The sequence below is a fragment of the Caretta caretta genome, chromosome 16, assembly GCF_965140235.1.
Source record: "Caretta caretta isolate rCarCar2 chromosome 16, rCarCar1.hap1, whole genome shotgun sequence".
NCBI lineage: Eukaryota > Metazoa > Chordata > Testudines > Cheloniidae > Caretta > Caretta caretta.
In genome coordinates this window covers 8,660,444-8,686,778 of record NC_134221.1, presented here as the reverse complement: position 1 = coordinate 8,686,778, position 26,335 = coordinate 8,660,444, and the positions used below count along the sequence as shown (strand labels likewise).

Here is a 26,335-nt window from a genome sequence, read left to right as displayed (position 1 = left end):
TCTTGTTGAAGTCTGTTTCTGAAGTTTTGTTGTTGAAGAATGGCCACTTTTAAGTCTGTTATTGAGTGACAGGGAGATTAAAGTGTTCTCCTACTGGTTTTTAAATGTTATAATTCTTGATGTCAGATTTGTGCCCATTTATTCTTTTGCATAGAGACTGTCCAGTTTGGCCAATGTACATGGCAGAGGGCACATTGCTGGCACATGATGGCATATATCACACTGGTAGATGTGCAAGTGAACGAGCCCCTGATGGTGTGGCTGATAGGGTTAGGTCCTATGATGGTGTCCCTTGAATAGATATGCAGACAAAGTTGGCACCGGGGTTTGTTGCAGGGATTGGTTCCTGGGTTAGTCTTTTTGTTGTGTGGTGTGTAGTTGTTGGTGAGTATTTGCTTCAGGTTGGGGGGGCTGTCTGTAAGCAAGGACTGACCTGTCTCCCAAGGTCTGTGAGAGTGAGGGATCATCCTTCAGGATAGGTTGTAGATCCTTGATGATGCGCTAGAGAGGTTTTAGTTGGGGGCTGAATGTGACAGTTAGTGGTGTTCTGTTACTTTCTTTGTTGGGCCTGTCCTGTAATAGGTGACTTCTGGGTACCCTTCTGGCTCTGTCAATCTGTTTCTTCACTTCACCAGGTCGGTATTGTAGTGTAGAAGCTCTCTACACCAACATTCCACACAAAGATGGACTTTGTGGAACAGTATCACGGATAATGTCATGGCAAACCTGGTGGCTGAACTTTGTGACTTTGTCCTCACCCACAACTATTTCAGATTTGGGGACAATGTATACCTTCAAGTCAGTGGGACTGCTATGGGTATCTGCATGGCCCCACAGTATGCCAGATTTTTATGGCTGACTTAGAACAATGCTTCCTCAGCTCTCGTCCCCTAATGCCCCTACTTCTTCTTGTGCTACACTGATGACATCTTCATCATCTGGACCCATGGGAAGGAGGCCCTTGAGGAATTCCGCCAGGATTTCAACAATTTCCACCCCACCATCAACCTCAGCCTGGACCAGTCCGCACAAGAGATCCACTTCCTGGACACTACAGTGCAAATAAGCGATGGTCATATAAACAACACCCTATACCGGAAACCAGAGAGTGCTGCCTAACAGAAGTATGCACTTTTCATATGAAAGGGGAAGCTGAATTTGTGCCTACGTTTACATTGTTGTGTTTGCTGTCTTTAAGTAGCAGCCTGCAGTCGTGAGTGACGCAGGCATGAGACTAAGAGCAGAGTTCTACAAGAAGTGGCCGGGGGTTGAATGGGTACCAGAAAAAGGAACGTTCATAGAGGAAGATGTTTCTCTTTTATTTTATTGGAAAACTGCTGAAAACATCTTGGAGAAAGAACGGCTGGGCCAAATAATGCAGTTGTTTAATGTCAATGTAAGGAGTGGGTTAACATCCAGTTTTCACCTTAGCGCAAAAAATGGTGGAGAAACAGTTCAATGAGCATTGTGCTTCTTTACACCAGGGCTGAATTTGACCTAAGATATCCAGCCATTTTTTTTCACCAAACTTCATTAATCTATCTACTTATACAGCCATCACCAGCATCGTATCTGTGTGCCCGCCTATTAGAACGATTATATGTATTACAGTACAGGTATAATTATTACTCTTACTGATGTTTATTACAGTGGTGCCTGAGGCCCAACCAAGACTGGGGCCTCACAGTGCCAGGTACTGTACATAGGAAGAGCAAGTCTCCGTGCAAACATCATGTAGTCTAAATAGACAGTTTAGTAAAAAGGCATTATTGTCCCCATTTCACAGCTGGATAACTGAGGCACAGATGGACTGTGTGGTGTGCGACAGCTCACTGGAAACAAAACTGGTTTTGCTGAGACTCAGCCTACTTCATTCACCACAAAACTACCCTTCTTTTCTAGGCAGCCATCTTCCTACCTGAGCTATTTCTCTGAATTCCACCAGGAAAGGAGTCCATCCAGCACTCCCTCCCAGCATAATTGCTGCTGTCAGGCCATTGCAAGGTCTTTTCAGCTCTGAATCTGCTGTGCCACCCATGCCACCCTGCTATTTTTAGCATGCTCGCTCAGGCAGAGCTAGTGTGGGTCTGTCTCTCCAGGCTGGGAGCCACACTTCCAAGTGCAGTGTAGACATGCCCAAAGTGATTTAGGACCCTGAGTCCCACTAACTTTCAATGGGGCTTGTGTTCCTAAGTCATGTAGCCACTTATGAAAATCCCACCCAATGTTTCCAAATCATGACTGTCAGGACGGATGGTCACCAAACGCGTGTCGGCTCAATCACACCTGGACCCGGATCTCGAAAAGAGACAAGGAGCTTGCAGTCCTATAACACTTGACTAAGAATGAGCAGGAACTACACTGTGAAACAGGAGGATGCCAGCTGGGGTGATTTACTGTACTGAACTGTCCCTGCAGTTGAGTAGGAAGTGAAACAGCATTTGCCTTGCACTCAGTTTCACAGAAAGAGGGTGGAAGGGGAGGGGGGGGACGGACCAACCTTGGTTACCATTCACCTTCTGACATCAGAAACCGGTGCAGTATGAGCGGCTGCCTTCACGAAATCCCTGATCAAGAACATGAAGCTCCTTCCCCTCTTCACGGCTGCATCCTGCCTCACGCCCCCGGGTCCCTTTTTCTTCGTACCACAAATGATGAAGCTTTTTTTCCAGGTCACATGAGCCCAGGATGAAGGGGGAAAATCCTGCTAGGAACAGAGATGGGCTGTGAATGAGAAGCTGATCAAGGGGAGATACGGAGTGGTGAGCTGAGGGCTATATAAGAATGTGCTCCTCGCCAGAGCAAACATTTTTCCCGGTGAATGATTCTCATGAAGCAGCCATGAACATGACTGAAGCCGGTGTTCCAAGGAGGCTCCGTGCCACTAACAAGAGATACTTCTATTTCACCACAGCTTCCCTCACGGTGTGCCTCGTCTTTGCTCTAGCAACCGTCATGGTCCTAATCGTTCAGAGGAAGGTAAGTCACTGACAGCTTTTCTCCTTCAGTCTCTTTTTTACTCCTGCTCTCTAAGAAGGTCCTTGCAACTGGAGATTCAGTCACTGGCCCACAAAAAAATGTAGATTAGGATAAAGGCAAAACAGAGAAAGAGAGAGATGTTATAAGGAAATTATTTATTTTCTCTCAGTACAATACTGATTTCTTGTGCACAATATCTTCCACACAAGAGAAATAGAAAACTTCATGCTCCAGGACATAATCCATCAGGAAAGGCTAGAATGAGACCTTTATAGAGGGCAGGTTTTTACTGCTTGGTTCTTATACTTTCCTCCGATGCATCTGGTTCTGGCTACCATCAGAGGCAGGACACGGGGCTAGGGGGACCTGCGGTCTGAGCCAGCATAGCAATTCTTATAGTGCTGTGATGCTTTGCCAAAATGCTTTATTGATTGATGTGATAGAAGGAACCACTGTGTATGACACCATGTATTTGCAAGGAATGGTAGTTTGCAAGGGCCGGGGGGAAGTAATGCTTCAAAGGCATTGCATAGTACATTCCTGCAAGCATGCAGATTTCAAGCTCATTAATGGACGGAGAGAGACATGGAGGATAGATGTTTTCAGATTAGCTTTGGAAAGCAATGGAGAGGTCATCGAGGTAGAGGGATGCAGAGAAGCCATTCCAAACTAGCACGAGCTGCAGAGGATAAGGCTCTTGAACTGAGTGTCAAGTTTGGGGGAAGGAACAAGCGAGCAGGGCAGTGCTAACTGCAGATAAGGAGCAAGAAAAATGGGGAACTCTGAGGTAGGTTGTCAACAAGCCTGTGGAGTATTTTAAAATAAAAGAGGAGAGCTCTGAGCTGGATCTTGGAATGAACGGGGAGCCAATGGTGTATATCAGGATTGGGCGATGGGGCTATATTTCTCTGTACAGCTGATTATGCACATAGTGGATAAAATCTTGAAGCTATTGAAATCAGCGAGAGTTTTGCCATTATCTTCAGTGGAGCCAGGCTTTCACACAGTGGGGTTGGAAATCTTATTATAAATCCAAGTGCTAAAGATGCATCACTGCACCTGTTAGAAGGAAAGCTACAGAAGCTAAAGACCCAGCTTTATGGGAGAAAGTTGAGTTGAAAAATGCTACCCATCATGTTCTTTTCTCTTGAATTACTAAATCAAGTCTGTGTGGAACTATCTGGAATTTACCTAAAAATGAAACCTCAGGGCCTAATTCATCTCTCTGTTACATCATTGTAAATAAGGAGTCACCTAATTGAAATCAAGGTTGTTACACTATGATAAAACCAGTGTAAGCAATGTCAGAATGAGACTCACGTAGTTTAACATAATAATCAACTAGTGCGACATTAAGGAAACACCTAAAATAATGGTTTCATTAATTACTGCATAGATCCCACATAATGTTGGTTCCAGTGATACTTATTAACACTAAATTTGACACTGAATTAGTGCTGCATCAGGATAAATGCTGTCACACTGAATGCCAGAGGAACGATAATGAAGGATTAAGGTTGCTCATTTTGGAAACAGAGCTTGCAAAAGGAGAAAGCAGCAAGCTGATAGCTCAGGTGTGTGATACAGAGAATCATGCTGCAATTTTGTTCTGCATGGGGGAATTAGGGAGTAAGGAATGTGTCTCCTGGTCTTGCTTTCAAGACGCTGAAGAACTCACATGCCTAAATCTTCTCCCTATGGTCCCTTTACTCTCCTTCAATGGGGAAGTGACTAACCTTCAAGCCCAAATGATGAACTGTGACACCCCAGGAGCAGTTCCACAGTGGGATGCGGTTCTCATTTGGAACATGCATCCGCCGTCATGCCCCCGCTCAGTGTAAGATGGGGCAGGAACTCCTCCGAGAGCTATGTTTGTTGCTGTTGAGTTAGGGGATCCTCTAGTCTAGGTGCTTTCTTAATGCACCCCACAATGCAAGTGTTTTTCGGAAGGTCTCATCATTGGAACCACATGGCTCATAGGGCTCAGTCCTGTGACACACTGTACCCAACCATGGCGTTGGATCAGACCCAGGGGCTGTTTTGATTGTCTCGAAAGTGTCTTTTTCAGCTGGATTGATGGGCGATTTCCAAAGCACACAGGGAAGTTAGGTAGCCAATGCCTATTGACCATCAATGGAAGTTGGCTGCCTATCCCTCATTTGTGCTGTTGAAAATCTCCCTCTTAACAAATTTCCACTAAAAAAAAATGGTTCACGATTAAGGACCTTACATAGGGTGAAATTCGATAAAAAAGCAGAGAAACTCTGCAGACCTGAAATCAAGATACCCCGGACATGGATTATACAACATGGAAGATCACAATAAACAACCACCCATAAATCCAGTCATCCCTCTGGATCTAATACAAATGTTATTAAATAATAATCCGTCCTAGTTCGTTTCATAGCGCAGCAAAAAAATCTTCCTCACACCCACTTCTCTAGCGGCAAAGGCTTAGCAGTGTAAGTTTAGACTCCTTGGAACTGTGTATTGGGATACAGCCAACTCAATTCTTCATGCTTCTGCTAGAGATACATCGAGCATCTTCCCATTTACTGTATCTCGCCTTTTATGTGAGACCTTGTTTTTCATAAAAGCAGAAGGGTTTGCCATGGGGGACCTTGGACCAAATTTCTCTTTCTCATTGCAGCTGTGTGAGGCTGATGTCCTGCACATCAGAGGTGTCTGCATTTCATTGTTGCTGTATGTATTTCCTCAGTGAAGCACACTGGGGCAGAGGGTGTGTTGTAAACAATAATTATTATGGAGCACCAACCTTAAGTTACCTGGTTGTAGCAAAATGTTGCCGTGAACGTGGCAATAGTAGACCCCCTATTCATCCCTAAGCTTGTATTTTACCAGCCATCATAACTACACACCGGGACATGACACTTCAGGGGTTTCTACATGCTCATGTTTCCAACCTGATAGGATTTGGGGTTTTTTCCCCAGAGCCATTCAGCCCTATTCCAGCAATAACGTAAAATTGTATACGTACGTGCCCAGTAATTATACGGAATGATCTAGTTTTCAAACCTGTTATGGTTAAAATTCTAGAACAATTTCACCAGCTGGAATCCAGCCCGGCTCAGTAATGTCCAGAAGTAATTCCTATCCGATGGCTGTTTAGAACACTGGATAACATGACTTCTAAAAATTTCACTCCATTTCCTAGGTGGAAATGTTGCAATTTGCATTAAAGAATGCCCCCTAGTGGGCAAACGTGGCAGAGACAGCAAGAACTGAATACCATGGAAAATGAGCCACCTACTAAAATAGAACCCTGCAGAACAGGACTAAGGCATCTTGATAGGAGCAAGACCCCCTCCGCTCGAACCCATGCTGTAACCTTTCTATGGTTAAACAGTATCCTTCATGGTCCCAGGCTGTGAGCCTGGTACCGTTCACCAATACTAAAATCATTCCTTGTAGTTACACCTGCATTTGTAATGATGCCCCTTGTCAGCTCAAGTGTGAGGCTTGAGCCAGGAGATGTGGATCATTATTCCCAGTTCTTCCTTTGACTGTGTGAGAGTTTGGGCAAGCTGCTTAAATTGCCGCTGCCTCAGTTTCCCCATCTGTAAAATGAAAGTAATGATGCTCACCCACTTTGAGGTCCACAGATGAAAAGTATGAAGGATTATGATGCTGGTGCAACTGGGATGTACATTTTACAGCCTCTGCTGTAACAAGCAAATACAAAGATTAAGAATTAGGTAGCTGATTATAGGCCCTGTGGGAATATAGGGGCTAGCTGTAATGGCTGGGACTCAGTCATTAATTTTTTCTGTCTTCATATTCTTGCACCTCTTAAAAGGCAGAAAAATGGGGAACTGTTGTTTTAATAATAGATGGTTTAAGTAGGGTGACATCCTAGGGCAAAACTCCCATTGATTTTGATAGGTCCAAGATTTCGCTCCCGGAGCCCCATTTTCAGAGCAGCTGAACATGCATGGCTCTGGCTGAAGTGCATAAGAGTGGTGTAGGCTCAGCACCCCAAAACTCCTGAACTAAGGATGCTGCCCTGATGTGTTTGTATAGCACTATGTTAGTTAAGTGCCTCTATATGGATTTTGTAAGAACAATCCCACACTTCAATGAATGCAGGTAAAATGGACTTTCAATCCTAAGGCAGCTAAAGATACTCAGCCTGTATCCTCTCAAGTCAAGGGTGAATCTCAAATGGTTGGGGGTGAATTCAAGGCTTCAACTAAGGCAATAGCAAACCCTCCCACTACGTTCAAATGCTCAGGATTTCACCCCAGGGAATTTGGAGTCAGGTTGACTACAACACCTGTAAGTCAGGATGCTTATCTGAATCTTATCCCAACTACTGAATTCAAACCACTTGGGTCTGCAAAATCTAGGCTAAATTGCTCATAATAACAGTTTTTCTCTCCACGTGTGGGCCCAGACGGGAATGGAGATTTTGGTGACCGCTCAGTGTTGTAGGTTCTGGTTGGAGTCTGGATGTTGAGATACCCACAAGTGGCTGAAAAATGTTATCTGAACGGAAAGAAAGAAAGTTTCAGAACAGGCTCATGCCAGTGCAAGTGCACTGAAGTCAACTAAGTAACACCTACTTATAGTAGCTGAATTTGGCTCTGTATTCAAATTCAGTTTTAGAAAGAGGCATAGAATCTGGTGAAAGAGTACTTCTTTTTTCCAAGCCCATTCATCCATCCCTACTCATATCTTCTGCAGGGCATGTCGTGGCATCTGATGCAACAGTAATCCTCATACCTCGTTGTTTGTTATTGCGTAGTTGTTTAATTATTATGGGTATCATTCCTTTCCAGTCAGGGGATATGAGACCTTTGCAGTTTTTCTCCCAGGGAGCGGGGTCTGCAAGAGCCATTTATCAAGATGATTTTGATTAGATGACAAGTGAGACACCAGGCTGATTTGGTTTGGGAAGGTTTTTTATAAAAGCACTTTTTAAAAGCTGATTTTTCCCTGGCACATGATTATCATTTTCTCTGATGAAGCAAACGCAAATCATTCTGCTTGTGATGATTGAGACCATTCATCACCCGCACGCACTGCCATTGCAGATTTATAATGAATTTTTCCCAGGCCTGTACAATACACTTTCATCTCTTTGAGCACCTAGAGGGGAATGCTTTACATTTCAAATTAGAGCATTAAACTGAATCTTCTTGCTGTGGGAAAGGAAACGCACCCCCCCCCCTTAGAAGCAAGCACTAAAGTTTTATTTGGGTGTCTACTCAATTATTCTTGAAATAAGATGCATTAGTTTCTGTTATTTTCCATCCATTCTGAGACTTTCCAAGCAGGAATGCGACACATTAGTGCATTTTAATTTCCCTCAAGTCCCCCCATCTGCATAGCAAACTACAAGTCGTCAGATTTATATATTTTTTCTCCTAACCTCTATCGCAGAGGAAGGTTTGAAAGGTGAATGCCTCGCTCGAACACTAATGGCTCAATTGCTTTGCAAAACACTCCTTTATAAACAACCATCGCCTGATTCCATTTAGTGAAATGATTAAAAAAATTAATCACGCGATTAAAAAAATGAATAGGGATTAATCGCACTGTTAAACAATAATAGAATACCATTTATTTAAATATTTTTGGATGTTTTCTACATTTTCAAACATATTAATTTCAGTTACAACACAGAATACAAAGTGTACAGTGCTCACTTTATATTTATTTTTATTACAAATATTTGCACTGTAAAAAACAAAATAGTATATTTCAATTCACCTAGTACAAGTACTGTAGTGCAATCCCTTTATCATGAAAGTTGAACTTACAAATGTAGAATTATGTACAATAAATAACTGCATTCAAAAATGAAACAATGTAAAACTTTAGAGCCTATAAGTCCACTCAGTCCTACTTCAGCCAATCGCTCAAACAAGTTTGGTTACAATTTGCTGGAGATAATGCTTGTTTACATCTTGTTTACAATGTCACCTGAAAGTGAGAACAGGTGTTCGCATGGCACTCTTGTAGTCGGTCGGCATCACAAGTTATTTACATGCTAGATTCGCTAAAGAATCATGTCCCATCATGCTTCAACCACCATTCCAGGGGACATGCGTCCATGCTGATGACAGGTTCTGCTTGATAACAATCTAAAGCAGAGTGAACCAACACAGGTTCATTTTCATCATCTGAGTCAGCTGCCGCCAGCAGAAGGTTGATTTTCTTTTTTGGTGGTTTGGGTTCTGTAGTTTCCACATCGGAGTGTTCCTCTTTTAAGACATCTGAAAGAATTCTCCGCACTTCATCACTCTCAGATTTTGGAAGGCATTTCAGATTCTTAAATCTTGCATTGAGTGCTGTAGCTATCTTTAGAAATCTCACATTGGTACCTTCTTTGTGTTTTGTCAAATCTGCTGTGAAAGTGTTCTTAAAATGAACACTAATGTGCTGGGTCAGCATCCAAGATGGCTATACCATGAAATATATGGCAGAATGTGGGTAAAACAGAGCAGGAGACTTGCAATTCTCCCCCAAGGAGTTCAGTCACAAATTTAATTAACACATTATTATTTTAACGAGCGTCATCAGCATGGAAGCATGTCCTCTGGAATGGTGGCCGAAGCATGAAGGGGCATATGAATATTTAGCATATCTGGCATGTAAATACCTTGCCACGCCGGCTACAAAGTGCCATGCAAACACCTGTTCTCACTTTCAGGTGACATTGTAAATAAGAAGCAGGCAGCATTATCTCCCGTAAATGTAAACAAACTTGTTTGTCTGAGCGACTACAGGTTGCTGAAGACTGAAGACTGGCTGAAGTAGGACTGAGTGGACTTGTAGGCTTTAAAGTTTTACATTGTTTTGTTTTTGAGTGCAGTTATGGAACAAACAAAAAATCTACATTTGTAAGTTACACTTGCACAATAAAGAGATTGCACTACAGTACCTGTATGAGGTGAAACCTCAAAAATACTATTTCTTTTATCATTTTTACAGTGCAAATATTTCAAATAAAAAATAATAATATAAAGTGAGTTCTGTGCATTTTGTATTCTGTGTTGTAACAGAAATCAATATATTTGAAAATGTAGAAAAACATCCCAAAATATTTAATACATTTCAACTGATATTCCATTGTTTAACACTGCGATTAATCACAATTAATTTTTTAAATCGCAGTTAATTTTTTTGAGTTAATCGCGTGAGTTACCTGTGATTAACAGCCCATGTGAAATGTAATTGTAGATGCAAAGTTCCTTCTTCACAGGGCAAAATGTGCCCACCTCTTTTTAGAACCAGGTATATTGCATTGAGATGTAATGCCCTGAGTCCTTGGTTGTGGGGTCCCATGGTGGGAAAGACGGTCTAATGGCTAGGGCCCTGGATTGAAGTACAGGAGACTTGTCTTTAATTCCCAGCTCAGCTACAGCTTCCCTTAGTGATCTTGGCCAAGTCAGCCATTCTACCCCATGCCTCTGGTCTCCCTCTGTAAAATGGAGATAGCATTTTTTCCCTACCGCATGGGGATCCTTAGAAGGTAAAATCCTTTAATGGCTGAAAGTCACTTAGGCCAAGATCGTCAGAGGCATTTAGGCACCTAACTCCCACTAGTTTCCTTAGGGTGTTAGGCACCTAAATACCTTTGGGGATCTGGCCCTCAGATGTTACAGTAACAAGGGTCATATAAGTACCTAAATAGATCTCTAGCTGCGTCGTACAAACTTCTACCATTTGGACTAAAAGAGGAAGTGCCTTAGATGATAGCTGTAGCAGCTGATCTGTGGGTCAGTCACAGAAGGGGGTCACAGGCAGAGTTGGCCAAGGTGTTATATTAAAAATATTCATGGACACTTAGGACTAGCACCTCAGGAGTTGAAGGAGTGGAAGGGATAACAAGGCTGATCCTTGTGCCTCAGACAGATTTACAGAACATCAGACCAAGTAATGCCTTTTACTCTCAACCTTTCTTCCCTCTTTCCACCTAACCATCGCAGGACTCACCAGACTTTAGCCCACTGTCAAGTATGTTCCCTTGACATTTTCAGGTATTTCTGCCTTGTGGCCACTGAACGAAGATCCTTTTGCCTGTCATTTCAGCACTTCTGGTTCTAGTCACAGCCAGAATTGGAGGATAGACAAATTAAAATGAGAAATAAACCACCTCTTGCTTGTAGGACACCACGGGACACAAGTGATGGATAAGGCCTTGTGCTGGTCTGCTGCTCAGATTGAATTTCACTCTTCAGGGACAGAATGTAATAGAACATATCTTAAAACCACTCTGTACCTTGAACACAAATATTCATAGGGCCTAGAATAAATATCGGCTTCCTTACTTTTCTTTCAGGGCCTGGCTCCCCCAGAGGATGGCATTACACATGCAAGCAGAAAAGGTAAGGCCTGTAACTGACTATCAATATAATTTGCCTGGTTTATAATGCAAATGCCACCCAGGGGTGACGAAAAGCTGTTTGCACAACTCTTAATCACTTACCCAAAGTCTCCTCTTGTTGTAAAAGCCAAGCCAGTGGAAAAAGCTTATAAGTTACTCGGTACATCCGGAAACCAGTGCACAGCTCAGCAAATAACAAGCATTTCTTGTCTTTGGTACAGTGTGTTTTTTGCCAGAGGATGTGAACATTAATCTGATTATATGGCAGCACTTGGATGGCTCAGTCCTGCATTCCTGCATGCAGAAACACATTTTACCCTGTTTTTATTAGGGATGGGTCATTGTCACTCTCGTCAAAACCACTGGGACACCATGGTTTCATGGGTTTGATATGACTTCAAACAGTACTGGGTTCACATTCTGCTTCAGAGAGGATGCAAGAAAGAAGGAGAGTTGAGGTGGAGGTAGGCGGGAGGCTGGTGAAAAATGGGGCATCAAGAGAGGCAGAGGGAGAAATATGTGGGGGAAAACAGATCACAGAGGGGGAGACAATTCTAATGAGAATAGTGTATACAGTGGGCCAAGAGTCTGCTGTCACTTAAACCATCATAAAACTGGAGTAATTGTTGGTTTCATTGCAATTATCCATCTGCTTATATGGTCCTCATCACCAAGTATTTCAGCATCTCACAAATATTAATGAATTTATCTCCACCTCCAAGAAGAAGGAAAGCATCATTACCATTATCATTTTACATGTGGGGAAACTGAGGCATGAGAATTTATATTGGCTAGCCCAAGATCACACAGAAAGCATGTGGCAAAGTCAAGAGTTTAACCAGGAACTCCTGAGTGCCAGTCCAGTACCTTAATTACGAGATCAGCGTTTGTCTTACTCAGCATTTACAGAGAGGTAACTCAGAGCAATGTCTGTCCAAGTTCATACGCTTTCCAGCATACCAAACTGCCGTCACATGCCAACTATACCATCACAAGCTTCCTGACAGCATAAATGTCTCATCACTTCTTATTGTTTTCAAATTGAATCTCTCTGGAAATAACCCAAGATTTTAATTTACACAACCAGGTTTGGGTAAAGAGAAGATTAGATCCTTGAAGTTCAGATTCTGCTCTCAGTCACCCGAGTACCAATCCAGAGTAATGGCTTCAGGGAAGCTACCCTGGCTTTACACCATAGTAATTGAGGTTGATACCAGAACCTGAGTAAGCTTTACAAATGCCCTCCGAAGATTTGCAAAACATCATCAGCCAAGTTTGGACCATTTCTAATCTTTACACCAAGAGAAGGAAAAGCAGACACTGGCAGTGTGAAGATAGGGACTAAAAGAGACACTCAGAGGACCAGAGCCTTGGCAATTGTAAGTTGACATGGCCTCACTGACATCATTGGAGTGATGCTGATTTACAGCCATCTGAGGCTTTAGCCCTAATTAGTAAGAGGCAGAGGGAGCTGCAGTAGTGGATGCTTACCATAGACAGAGTAATTGATGAAAACCAGGTGCAACGAAATTGGCGATCAATTAATGTATATTTAATCCAAAGCTAATGGTACAATACAATTCTCTGTGGTGCAAGGTAGATTGCTCACTTATTCTTGTATTAGCAGGAGTGTTGTAAGCAAGACACAAGAAGTAATTCATCTGCTCTATTCCATGTTGATTAGGCCTCAACCAGTGTCTTGTGTCCAGTTCTGACACCACATTTCAGGAAGGATGTGGACAAATTGGAGAAAGTCCAGAGAAGCGCAACAAAAATAATGAAAGGTCTAGAAAACATGACCTATGAGGGAAGTTTGAAAAAAATGGGTTTGCTTAGTCTGGAGAAGAGACGACTGAGAGGGGGGCATAACAGTTTTCAAGTACATAAAAGGAGGAAACAGATAAATTGTTCTTGTAAACCTCTGAGGATAGGACAAGAAGCAATGGGCTTAAATTGCAGGAAGGGTAGTTTAGGTTCCACATTAGGAAAAAATTCCTGTCAGGGTGATTAAGCACTGGAATAAATTGCCTAGGGAGGTTGTGGAATCTCCATCATTGTCTTATCTGCTCTTAAAAATCTCCAAACACCTGTCAGGGATGGTCTAGATAATACTTAGTCCTGCCATGAGTGCAGGGGACTGGACTAGATGACCTCTCGAGTTCCCTTCAAGTCCTACAATTCTATGATTCTAAATAAACACACTGAAACCTTCATTCCTTCCCAGCCAGCTCCTGCCAATTGCTCTCTCTCTCAGCTCGAATAACCAGGGGAATGTCAGACAGAAGGAATGTGCACTCTCAGGGTGCTTACAAGCTGTCATTTCATTTGCTCCTAGCTGCAGTGTAGACATACTCAAAGTGGGATTTGTGTGCACTTTGAGGCCCCTTTCCATGACTCAGTTGGTGTAAAGTGGCCTTCATGTAAATATACATTCTATATACAAAAAGCTACATTCAGAGAAAGTTAGTTAGGTTGTAAAGTCAAGCATTCAAAAGTTAGGAAATGCCAGATTTTTGGTTTTCAGTGCAACCTTAATTCTACCCCTCTGTGTCCTGAAAGAGGCAGGTGGAAAAATAGCAAATTATCAAGTAATTAAAAAATGTATCATCAGGCAAATTCACAGTGGGATAGACATATGCTACTTTCCAGAGTTGATTGAGTGATACTAAAAACATGCATTATATTTTTATCTCATGTTTCATTTAGAGTTTACATACTATTGCATATTATTAACTAAATGCCAATGGGTACTTAACAGCAAATTTATTCAGGTGTACATATTCCTTACTCAGCTGTCAATCCTCTGGGGATAGGTTTGAAATAGTCTAATGGCATCTAATTTAGAGGCATGCTTTGCCAGCTAATTAAATGTTTATTTGAAAAAGCGCCACTGAAGCATTGATAAATCTCTTTTCGATATTCGGTGGAATGGCACAAGCAACAGAGGGAAAAAATTAAGATTACCATAAAATAAATCTTTCCTGAAATGTAGTCTCTGCAGTTGTGAAATCCCTTCCACGGTTCTTGGCATGCATTGACCATTTTGCTTAACAAGTGATTTCTGCCTGTCAGAAGCTGTTTGGTGAGAGTTACCTATCAGGGCTCCACAAACCTCTCCATCTGTCATTCCCCTTCAAGTTCTATGTCTCCAGCTTGCTGACTTCTCTTGTTCTTCTCTGGATCATGAAGTCATGGCACTAAACTCTGCTCTCATTGACCCCGGGGTATACCAGGAGATACTTCATTGTTTGCCTGGAAGTAAGATATTGAAATTCATTAGGAGCTGAGTGATAAGACACTGCAGGACATATTTTGATCTTTATTATGCCAGAGTAAATCAGAATAAACTTAGAGTCAGTGGAGTAATTCCAGATTTATACCAAAAGAACTAAGAGCACAATTTCATCTTATGGGTTTGAATCTGGTCTCTCTTACACCAGAGTAAATCCAGTACAACTCCACTGAAGACTCTGGAGTTACACTGGGGCAAAAATAATGTAAGTGAAAGCAGAATCCGGTCATATGATGATAGTCAATTTCTAAGGAGTCTGTCTGGACTGAGAGATATGGAAAGACTGCAACTTTACTGACCTGTCTTTGCAAGTTACAGTCAGTAGATTTGTATATGTAATGTGGGGAGGAGAAGGCTACCTTGCTGTGACTTTAGTATGGAGATTCACAGACAGGTTTGGTATTGCCCTCTGAGAGCTTCCTAGTCCCCAATTATAGAAACCATTTTTTGTTTCTTCCTCTGTTTCCTTTTAGGAGAAAAAGTGGGTGGTGGCAAGTCTGGGCTTGCAAATGCTAATCAGGTCCTTCAGTTTACTTCTAAACCAGGCTTCCCTACCTGACCACCAATGCAATATGTCTGGCATAACATGAACAAGTTGCCGGAAGTTAAAGCCAGACAAATTAAAATTAGAAATAAACCACCTCTTGCTTGTAGTGAGGGTGATTAACGACTGGAACAAACTACCAAGGGAAGTGATGGAGTCTCCATCTCCTGAGATCTTGAAATCAAGACTGGATGCTTTTGTGTAAGAGACGTTTTAGTCTAACCCAAGCTGCTTGGTTCAATACATTTTTTAATAGCCTGTGATATACAAGAGGTCCCACCAGCTGTGATGCTGAGGAGCCAGGGGACTTGGGCAAGCAGTTCAGATAGCAGGAAACCAGGCAGACAGCCTGCCCCAGCCAGCTTAGTTTCTGGTGAAAGTTTTGACAGAATCAATGGAACGTATCGATTCCGCCAAGTCAGCATTTTCCAACAAAAAATTGTTCCACTGGAAATTTTGCCACCATCTCTAGTTCGTTATGATTATTTGTATTACAAAAGAGCCTAGAGATCAGGGCCCTATTGTGCTAGGTACCTTGCCGGCACATAATAAAAGGCAGTTCCTGCCCTAAAGACAGGACAGACAAAAAGGTGGGAGGGGAAACAGAGGCTGATGAAGTGACAAGGACACTCAGCAGGCTATTAGCAGAGCTGGGACTAGAACTCCCATTCTCTCAACCATGCTACCTGCTTTCCTCCACGACGGTGCCCTAGTGAAAGCAGTACACGAAGGTCATGCTGAAGAGCTCTGCTCAGCTTGTAAGATCCCCTAGGATCTGACAGCAGCAGCGGGTGCCGTGTCTTGCAGCTGGCGGCAGGATACAAAAGCAAACCTACTGGTTTAATTAAAATACTCTCAGATAGCTAAGCAGATATTTGCTAGAGATGGGTGAACTCGTTTTGCCTAATTTCAAAGGCAACTTAAACAATAGTGGGTTTGGACGTGTGACTCAAACATTATTGGTGACAGGTTTCAGAGAGGTAGCTGTGTTAGTCTGTATCAGCAAAAACAACGAGGAGTCCTTGTGGCACCTTAAAGACTAACAAATTTATTTGGGCATAAGCTTTTGTGGGCTAAAACCCACTTCATCAGATGCATGGAGTGGAAAATACAGTAGGGAGGTATAAATACACAGCATATGAAAAGATGGGTGTTGCCTTACCAAGTTGGGGGTCAGTGCTAATGAGCAATTCAATTAAGGTGGAAGTGGACTGTTCTCAACAGTTGACAAGAAGGGGTGGAAATCACTTTTGTAGTGCTAATGAGGCCAATGTAATCAAGGTGGCCCATTTCAAACAGTTGACAAGAAGGTGTGAGTATCAGTGGGGAGAAATTAGTTTTTGTAGTGACCCATCCACTCCCAGACTTTATTGAGGCCTAATTTGATGGTGTGCAGTTTGCAAATTAATTCCAGTTCTGCAGTTTCTTGTTGAAGTCTGTTTTTGAAGTTTTGTTGTTGAAGAATGGCCACTTTTAAGTCTGTTATTGAGTGACCAGGGAGATTGAAGTGTTCTCCTACTGGTTTTTGAATGTTATAATTCTTGATGTCAGATTTGTACCCATTTATTCTTTTGCGTAGAGACTGTCTGGTTTGGCCAATGTACATGGCAGAGGGCACGTTGCTGGCACATGATGGCATATATCACATTGGTAGATGTGCAAGTGAACGAGCCCCTGATGGTGTGGCTCATGTGCTTAGGTCCTATGATGGTGTCCCTTTAATAGATATGTGGACAGAGTTGGCACTGGATTTGTTGCAGGGTTTGGTTTCTGGGTTAGTGTTTTTGTTGTGTGGTTTGTAGTTGCTGGTGAGTATTTGTTTCAGGTTGGGGGGCTGTCTGTAAGCAAGGACTGGCCTGTCTCCCAAGGTCTGTAAGAGTGAGGAATCGTCCTTCAGGATAGGTTGTAGATCCTTGATGATCCTTTGGAGAGGTTTGAGTTGGGGGCTGTAGGTGATGGCTAGTGGGTTCACCATCCCCTTAGGAGATGGAGAGGAACAGCCAGAGAAGAGAGAGGGTCTAGCTGAAAAGCAGATACACTGTGTACTGGATCCCAAAAATAGATCACTCAGGTTGTGGCTGCCTAGCTACAGGGGTCTCTTCACAGGCAGCTGTTTAGCTAGAAATTTGTAGTATTATTTGAATCAGACCTGTAGAATCATTTTGGTTCAAATTATACTTCAAATAAGCTGACCACATTTTATGAACCTCCTAAATAATTCCATAAGAATCACAAATCTTCAGCTCCCTCAGCTCCAACTAAACCTGATGCTCCACCATGTGCAGGAGAATTTCATTGAAATGGGGCGACTACCTAATCAGGGTAAACTTCATCTGCCAAGACATCCTGTCTAAGCATCTTCTCCTGTTTACTCCTTGATCCTGTTGCCAGAGTGCTCCATCTGGTGGCTGGATTCACCATGTTCTGTGTTTCAGAGTAACAGCCGTGTTAGTCTGTATTCGCAAAAAGAAAAGGAGTACTTGTGGCACCTTAGATGCATCGATGAAGTGAGCTGTAGCTCACGTAAGCTTATGCTCAAATAAATTGGTTAGTCTCTAAGGTGCCACAAGTACTCCTTTTCTTTTCATGTTCTGTGTGTATGAGACAGAAAGACCAGATGCATGTGTATAGCCTTCAGATTCTTCCTGTCCTGAAGCTACAGTCCACTGAATAACATTATGTACCTGTTATAGACACCCGCCTTCTTGCATGACTGGTGGAATCTGAGTCATGTTCTCAATGTTACTGCAGATGTGGCTGTAGCCCACCTGAGACGCATGTTCCATAGACATAGCAAGCTCTACTGGTCGCATCAGACAGGGAGCCTCCCTTGATCTGGACCCCAAGGAGATACACTAGGCTTGTGTGAGCTGTTACTGTCTCCTGTCTTTCAGCATGCAGATACCGCATCCCTCAAGATAGGTTCCTTTGGGAGCCACATGTAACTTACTCCCAGCATCCATGGCAATGGCATACAAATGTTGAGAGTCTCATGACATAAGTAGCATCTTCAGGACAGAATAAGTCTACACACCTTCCCTCTAGGGCTTCTCTCCCACTGTCAGACTCTTCTCAAGTTTGCACCATATGTGACCTTCAGGTACCACACATCTCAGGGGACAAAAATGCAGCCAGCAAAGATTCCCTTACCCTTGTTTCCAGAGTCTGGCCCTGGTTTTCCTCGTACTTACTGTGGTTTAAAACTGATGTAACCCAACCGACTTCAGTGGCATTACTCCTGATTTACATCATTGTACGTAAGAGAATTAAGCCCTGCACACACGGATCTTCCTGTGCTTCTGAACACACTCACACTAATTTTACGCTCATGGAACTCCTTTGATTTGCACTGGGCCAATTGCGATCAGAATAACTAACTAGAAAAGCAAAACTGAAAAATGGTTATAAGCAGCCCCAGTGGCAGCTTGAGCTCAGGAAATGCTTCTTTACAACCAGACTTTTTTTTTCCATGCTTGGTTTTCTCAGAAACACAGCTGATGTCACCAAATAAATGCTATTAAAACTTACTGACGTCAATGAAAGCAAGTTCAGGTTTACAAAGGCCAGGTACAGTCACTTCAGCTCAGAGCTGATCATGGGAGATGCCTTGAATCGCCTGAAGTTATCTAGTGAGGTACTCAGCTCTTTGCTCAATCATGCTCTTTATTTCAAGGCAGCATTCTTTGCTTGATCAATAGAGCTTGGAGTGCTGGAGCTTTAAATGCTACAGGGGCTTTTCTGATCTGAAGGGTAAATTCCACTCACTAACACTGAGTTTCTGTTAAACTCCCACCCCCAAAATCAGACTCTACCCTCCTGTAGGACAGATGAAGTTTTTAGGGTCCAGGGCTATGAATGTATATTACCAAATCCTATTTTTCATCATGATGCAGGTTTTAAGTATCTAGGATAGTCATAAAGCTTTCTATTCTATTCTATTCTATTCTATTCTATTCTATTCTATTCTATTCTCATCACTGTAGTATCTGGGCAATTTCCAGTCGTGCATGAAGCAATGTGATTAAGACTGTGCTTTGGTCTTTCTTTGACTGGGATTTTCAACAATAAAGGACCCACTGTCATGGACTTTTTGTGTGCAACAGTCACCTACCTTTGGCCCTTTTGAAAATCCCAGCCTCGGTCATATGTTTAGTGTTATCTAATTTAATTCATTCCTGTGTTCGTTACCTGCCTGGCCAATGGTTTGGTGGTATGCGTACAAAGATTGCAACATTACAAATGGCCAGCCAGTAGGATTATCTATAGCTGCTCAACTGCTCCCCTGTTTGCCCTCCCCAATGACAGGCAACCTCTACCTTCTGACATCAAAGTCAGCCTAAGCCGATGTTCTTGAGACCTAGACATTAGGATCTCTTTTCTTACACTTTTATAGCAAATTTTATCTGAAAATCTTAACTAGTTTTACACACAGGCCACAGTTTGTTCTCATTTACATGGTGTAAATGAGTAACTCTACTGATCCCAGTGGCGTTACTCCAGATTTACTACTGATGTGCTTTGACAGCAGAAGTTGGCCCTATCATTAACAAGGCTTCGTAAGAACCCTGTGAGGTTGATAAGTATTATTCCAGTTTAACAGAAGGAGAAATTGAGGCATAGAAAGGTGTAAGTGACTTGCATTTGGCTGTATATCTTGGGCCAAATTCTTTGCTGGTATAAAATGACACAGCTCATTAAAGCCCATTTACACCTGGAGAATTTGGCCCTGTAGTGTCAGATCCAGGTACAGAACCCATGAATCCTGACTTCTGTTCTCCTGTTTTAGCCACTAGACAACACACTCTCCGCATCTGGATTACAGGTCACAGATTTTACTTATGCCCTGTGTAATTCTATGTGACTTAGTCAATGGGGCTTTCATGTACTATGTGAAAGTAGCATTCATCCATCTGGAGGAAATGATTAGTTGTGCACTGAAATATATTTCCTGGACCGTGTGCTCTAGTTTATAACACCTAGTTTATAGCCAAAACAGTCAGGGAAACTATGGAGCGGGGGCGGAGGGGGGGAAACACAAGAGATGCAAGATCTTTCTGTCTTAATCACAAAGTAATGGTTATTATTACTATTTATTGTTTGTGCTACCATAGTGCAAGGGAGACCCAGTCACGGAGCAAGGTCCCACTGTGCTAGGGATTATACAAATACAGAACAAAAGACATTCCCTTCCCCAAGAGTTTACAATCCCAGTATAATACAAGAGGCAACAAATAGCTATATTTAGAGGGGATGAGTGCAGGGAAACAATGAGACAGAATTGGCAGTCAGCACACCAGCAGCTGAACTGTGTCAAGGTTTTTTGTTGGCATCACAGCAAAGGGGAGATTTGAAGGTGGCTAAATGAGGTAGCTTTGTAGATGTTAACGGAGAGCAATGCCCAAGCGTGAGGGGCAGTGTGGGAGAAAGCCTGAAGGTGCTTGTTTGAAAATTGAAACAGTGGGCAGTGGAGGGTGGTAGCATAGGTAGACTGGAGGCAAGCATTGACAGTGAAGGAGAGATGATAGGTAGGATGGAGCAAGGTTGTGAAGGGCTTTGGAAGTGAAGAAAAGTACCTTTTATTTGACACGCTAGAGAAGAGGGAGCCAGTCGAGTGATTCAAAGAGAAGTGTGACATGCTCAAAGCAACGGGCTAGGAAAATGGTCTTTGCAGCAGCATTCTGAATGGATAGGAGCGGGGTAAGATTACATTGGAGAAGGCTGTTGCAGTAATCAATAAAAGAAGGAGAATTGGGGGACAGGTGAGCAAGAGGGTAAGAGCTGACAGGATCGTTGGTTAAGAAGGGAGGAGGTCTGGCTTACAAACATCTGCATCCACACTGTGGTAGAATGTGAAATTCACTCCCTTTTGTATTGACAGAATTCAGCTATGCTGCACTATTTTTGCCCAGTAGGGGGACCTGTTCTCCTGCTTTTGAGCAACGGTAAAGCAGCTACAGAAGTACAGTGCCCTACTCACTGCAGTCTATGGTTCACACGCAGTATGCATGAGATCACCTCTCCATTGCATAATTTGAGTCGCTCAGCTTCACGCTTGCAAATCAGCCATTTCTTATTGCCTCATCATCAGAGAAAAGGATGTGGGGGAAATGCATTTGTGCGTAATGGAAATAAAACCTCCGAGATGGTATATAAAAGGGTCAATTGTTTCATAACATTTAGGGAGTTTGCAAGAGTTCCTGAACCACTAAAAAAATTTAAAGTCCTCTTTATACAGTCCTTCTGTCCTCTGTCTACAGCTTGATTATGCTGATAGGGCAGTGATTTAGGGCATGACAATGAGCAAATAGTAGTTCCAGGCTCAAGGATGGCAACGGAGTCTGAAGAGCTAATGGAAAACATCTCAAGCATCTTTTGTTGGGTTTTACTGGCTTTCCCCATACCCCATTCCTCCCCAGCTTCAGTTCCTGGATTGACCGAAGGTGCTTGCATTGTGCGTACCAATTCCTCTTTCACTATTGTTATGCAGGAAGAAACGTATACAAAAATCAAATTGTCTTGTATGAAGTAACCTGTGGCCTTCAGGTCTAGAGGGTCATCAAACTCCCATGAACATCTTAACATTTCTCTAATTATAAAGAAATAGGGTAAAATTGTCAAAAGTGCCCGTGTGAGCCTAAATCCCCTTTTCAAAAGCAAGGCTTTGTCTACCCTAGAAAGCTGTACCGCTTTAACTACATTGGTCTGGTTAAAGCAATGAAACTCGCTAGGGTGGTTAAACGTGCTTATACTCTTATAACTTATCCCCATACGGGATGGGGAAGAAGGGGTACCAGTGTATGTCACCTTTAGACCAGCGTAACTGGGTCCGAAGGCTTGCACCAGTATAATGATATCAGTAAAAAAATAATACCCCTAAATGAGATAGGTTTCAGAGTAGCAGCCATGTTAGTCTGTATCCGTAAAAAGAAAAGGAGGACTTGTGGCACCTTAGAGACTAACCAATTTATTAGAGCATAAGCTTTCGTGAGTATGCATCCGATGAAGTGAGCTGTAGCACACGAAAGCTTATGCTCTAATAAATTGGTTAGTCTCTAAGGTGCCACAAGTCCTCCTTTTCTTTTTACTAAATGAGATAGTTATACTGATACGAAATCTGTGTGTGGTCAGGTGTTATTTAGAAAGTTAATAAGGCTTAGGCTATGTCTACACTTGCAGAGTTTTTGCGCTGTCAGTTTCACCGGTGATGGGGAACAGGTGAAAAAAAAGCACTGGTTTGTGTTCTCACTGACTTCCACCGGCGTCAGATCGTGTTCACATTTGCAGCACTTCCTTTGCTGATGAGAGCAGTGCTCTAGGGCAGCTATCTCTCCATTTTGAGGGTAGGTCTTGTCTTGTGGGAAGTGTGGGGTGATGGCGGGGCATCCTGGGTCCCTGCACAGCCGCCTGTCCCCAAACAGCTCCAGTAACTCAGCATTCCTCCAAGCAGGGGATCCTTTGCTCCATGGAGCAGCCATTGTCACCTGGCCAGAGGATAAGTGAGCACTTGCCAAGACAACAGGAAGGGGAGTTTCAAAGTTCCGGGGCTTTACACGGGGAGGGGCGGACGTCTGTTTACCTGGCCTCAGAGCAGCAAAGCTGCTGGTCAGAGTGGTCACCTAGGCACTGTGGGATATTCTGTGGAGGCTAAAAGCACTGTAAACAGGAAAAACGGGTCTTCACATGCCCGTCAGTGCAAAAACATCATCGGTAAGAGCTGTACGCCTCTCGTGGAGGTGGTTTTCTTTTTGCGGTGAAACTTCTGACTTCACTGCAAAAAGTCACTGGCAAGTATAGATGCTCCCACAGTTTTTGCGCACAAAAAGGGACTTTTTGCGCTTTAAATGGCAAGTGCAGACATGCCCATAGACACCAAAATCTCTTCTGAAAATGGTACTTCGGCTAAGTCATTTGCAGTACAATAGGGACAATTATTGCAAAATGTATTAATATAGGGACAATTATGTTTCCAGAACATTGATTTATTAACTCCCAGCAAATTAATTTCTGGGATAATATTTGGTTTATTTTCAAGTTCTTTCTCTGTTGTCTTTTATTGGCATCCTCAGCTGACAAGTATTCCATCTGGGTGTCAGCAGAATGAATTTAAAGCAATACCGAGCTAAAGTCTTCCCTGACTTCAGTAAAGTTAAACCAGGAATGAATTTTCTCCATTCATTAAAAAATGAAATGAAGCTAGAATAGGATTATGCTGCGTTGAGAACCATGGGACTTAGTCTTTTTACTTGGGATGGGGAACGGTTCATGATGGTGTGGGTTGGAGAATCACTGCAAAAGAATACTGGTAGCAAACCCTCTAATGGAAATGAAACTGCAATGGTTATTTATCTTTTGTTTCCTCCAGGGAATGATTTAGATGTTTTAACAACCCTACAGAATGCTTCATTTAAGAAAGCGGCGGCATACATGACAGGTCAGTGAATGAGTCCAGCTAATTCAAGTTTATGGGAGCCTATATCTCAAACTGGCTGAAGATTTTCCATAAAAAAAATTTTGCTGGAAAATGGCCTTTTGACTAAGTGGATATTTTCATGAAAATAGTACTGGTTTTGTGGGGAAAATTATTTATTTTTTTTAAGTTTTCAGCAACCAAATATTTTGTTTTTAAATGATGAAAACAAAAATTGAATGAACGAATGTCTTTGTGCCCACTATTTCCCACCACATGTTCCTGACAACATTTTGACTACATCTGCTTGTGTTTAAGTTGGGAGGAGAGGTTTAAGTTGGGAAGAGAGGTGTTCAAAATTCTCAGCCTAAAGCCTAGTGGGCCTAGGACAGTGGTTGTTGTCTCCTATAGGAGAATGACAGAATACATGGCTACCATTTACCAGCAAATAAGTCCAGCAAGCTCTCATTTGTGTGTTTAAATAGAATATACACCGTATTGGTATATTGTATTTGCTCATTCTCCTTTTCTTTCTAGTGTCAAAGCCAATAAATAGTCCAAAACTGAAGTGGACTAAAAATCGTATTCTCCAAGACATCACGTACAACAGCAACGGAGACCCGGTGATCCAGACGCCAGGCTTGTACTTGGTCTACTGCAACTTGCACTTTCATCTAACCAACTTCTCAAGAAACACAATCGACCTACAGGTGGAGCTTCTTGTGAATAACGCCACCAACAGGCAAACGTTACTCACACACTGTCCCACCACCAACAGGCAAACAGTATTCAAGCAGTGTGCATCAGTTGCAGACTCTAACAGGATATTTCAGGAGCTCTCCATACTCCATCTGGTGAACCTAGATGCAAATGACTGGATATCAGTAGAAACTAAGCAGTACAAATATTTGGATTTAGATTTCTTTCCCAATGACAATGTTCTTGCAGTCCTCAGGTACAGTGATAAAAGTAAGGAGTGCACTGACTGCTCCCTGTAGCTCAAAGTAACCTACCTTCAATGACAATGCCTCTGCTGGACAATACCTGGTCTTAGTTGACATACATTACCTCATCCTAAGGGGAAATAAGGAACTTTCCAAGCGTCCAAAAGAGAAATCTAAAACACAATAAAACATTCACCCAACAAACATAGGAAAACACTCTGCTTTGGCCGAAAGTGGGATTGCCTGTGATGCCAGAAGACTGTCCGTCAGGAACGAGGCCAGCAAGTGACTCGCAGTCATGACAATGGTGCCTCAAAACAAAAACAACCAAATTAGGAGAAGAACTTTCCATGCTGAAAATGATCAGATATCTGATATCTTCCACTTACAGAAGCAGCTGGGCAAGCATAACTAGTCTGGGGGGAATGGAACCTCTTGTCATCTGAGGATTTTGGAATTATACACGATAGTACTTTGAGCTAGTTTTTTCCAAAAACTAGCAGTCAAAGCTGATTACTGATGCTTTCTTTACAACTAGAGCAAGCAGCTGTAAATCTGTGAGATAGCCTGTGGGCAGCATCGTTGAAAGCAGAGGTGGGAAGAAGTTAGGTCATGAGAGGCAATGTGGCCCAGCAGTTAGGGCACTGGACTGAGACTTGGGTTCTGTTCCCTATTCTGCTACTGACCTGCAGGGTGGCTTTGCACAAGGTGTTTCACCATTGGTCCATCTTTCGTATTTAAATTGTAAGCTCTCTGGGGCAGGGACTATGTATTTGTACAGTGCCCAGCACAATGGGATGCTGATCTCAATTGGGACCTCTAGGTACATGCATAATACAAATATTAAAAGTAAAAATAATAATCTAGTCCATATGCCATGTAACAGGCTTGTCCCTTACAGTATATGTTGAAGTGCTTTGTGAAGTCAAGTTTTAAATGTAATCTGAATGTCACCACAGCATACATGCATATAAACATTTGCTTTTAGGGGGCTCAGAGGAGGAAGGAATGGCCCACACTGCACTAAACACCTGCCATTTTGTGACATTTTAGATTGAGCTCTGGATTTGAGCACCCATATTTGGGAATGTTTGCATCTGGAGTTTTGATATGGGCCACCATCGAGATCTGGCATTTGGATCAGGGCTGCACTGTGCTTTTGGTTTGACCTTGCATCTGTTACTTCTGAGTGTAGAGGATGGAGGATGTGACAGGAGAGGACCATACTCTAAAGTTATGAAGTTATTTATCTATAGTACAGTAAATCAGAGTTTTACGTGAAATTCCAGCTTCACAATCATGTTTAATTAAAATGTAATTCCTGTACTACTGGTGACCGCAGAAAATGTAAAATTAAGAAAGCAAGCACTAGATCATACTCTCTTTTCACCATCAAAAGCCTACTGATATAAAGATTTTTCATGAGTACCTATATTTTGTTTTAGCCACATGACTGGAGCTGGGTGAACTGTTCACAGTGGAGTTTTTCACTGGATTTAGCTCCCTTGTGTCTTTGTGAATTTCCCCTAAACAGACTACAGTTTTTACTATGGGTTTTGTCATTCAGGTTTTTCTGATTAATGGCTTGTGTGAGCACATTCAGAATATCTGTAATATTAATAATTCATTATTTGTGCCATGTGACTGGTCACCCAAGTCACATGGTATGGTTTCTGCTCCCTGGTCAGATGATTTCAAAATGCACAAAGAGCTTTCAAAACACATCCACTTCATCTGTGCAAATACATAGTCACACAAAAATGTGGGGGGGGTGGGTGGGTGGGGGGAACATAATTACATAAGTCATAGATTCCAA

At 42.5% G+C, this 26,335-nt stretch overlaps 1 protein-coding gene across 1 annotated transcript; it reads left to right on the top strand.

The window, feature by feature from the left end:
- Window positions 1-2,612: 2,612 nt before the first annotated feature.
- On the top strand, window positions 2,613-25,385 carry TNFSF8 (TNF superfamily member 8). Its single transcript, XM_048822785.2, has 4 exons — window positions 2,613-2,979; window positions 11,288-11,333; window positions 23,531-23,599; window positions 24,113-25,385. Exons 1-4 carry the CDS (start codon window positions 2,785-2,787, stop codon window positions 24,571-24,573), a joined length of 771 nt encoding a protein of 256 aa, XP_048678742.1. The 5' UTR covers window positions 2,613-2,784; the 3' UTR covers window positions 24,574-25,385.
- Window positions 25,386-26,335: the final 950 nt, after the last annotated feature.

Coding starts and splice junctions, on each gene's coding strand:
- TNFSF8 (XM_048822785.2), top strand. CDS start 2,785: ATGTGCTCCTCGCCAGAGCAAACATTTTTCCCGGTGAATGATTCTCAT. Junction 2,980..11,287: donor TCCTAATCGTTCAGAGGAAG/GTAAGTCACTGA, acceptor CTTTTCTTTCAG/GGCCTGGCTCCCCCAGAGGA. Junction 23,600..24,112: donor AGCGGCGGCATACATGACAG/GTCAGTGAATGA, acceptor TTTTCTTTCTAG/TGTCAAAGCCAATAAATAGT.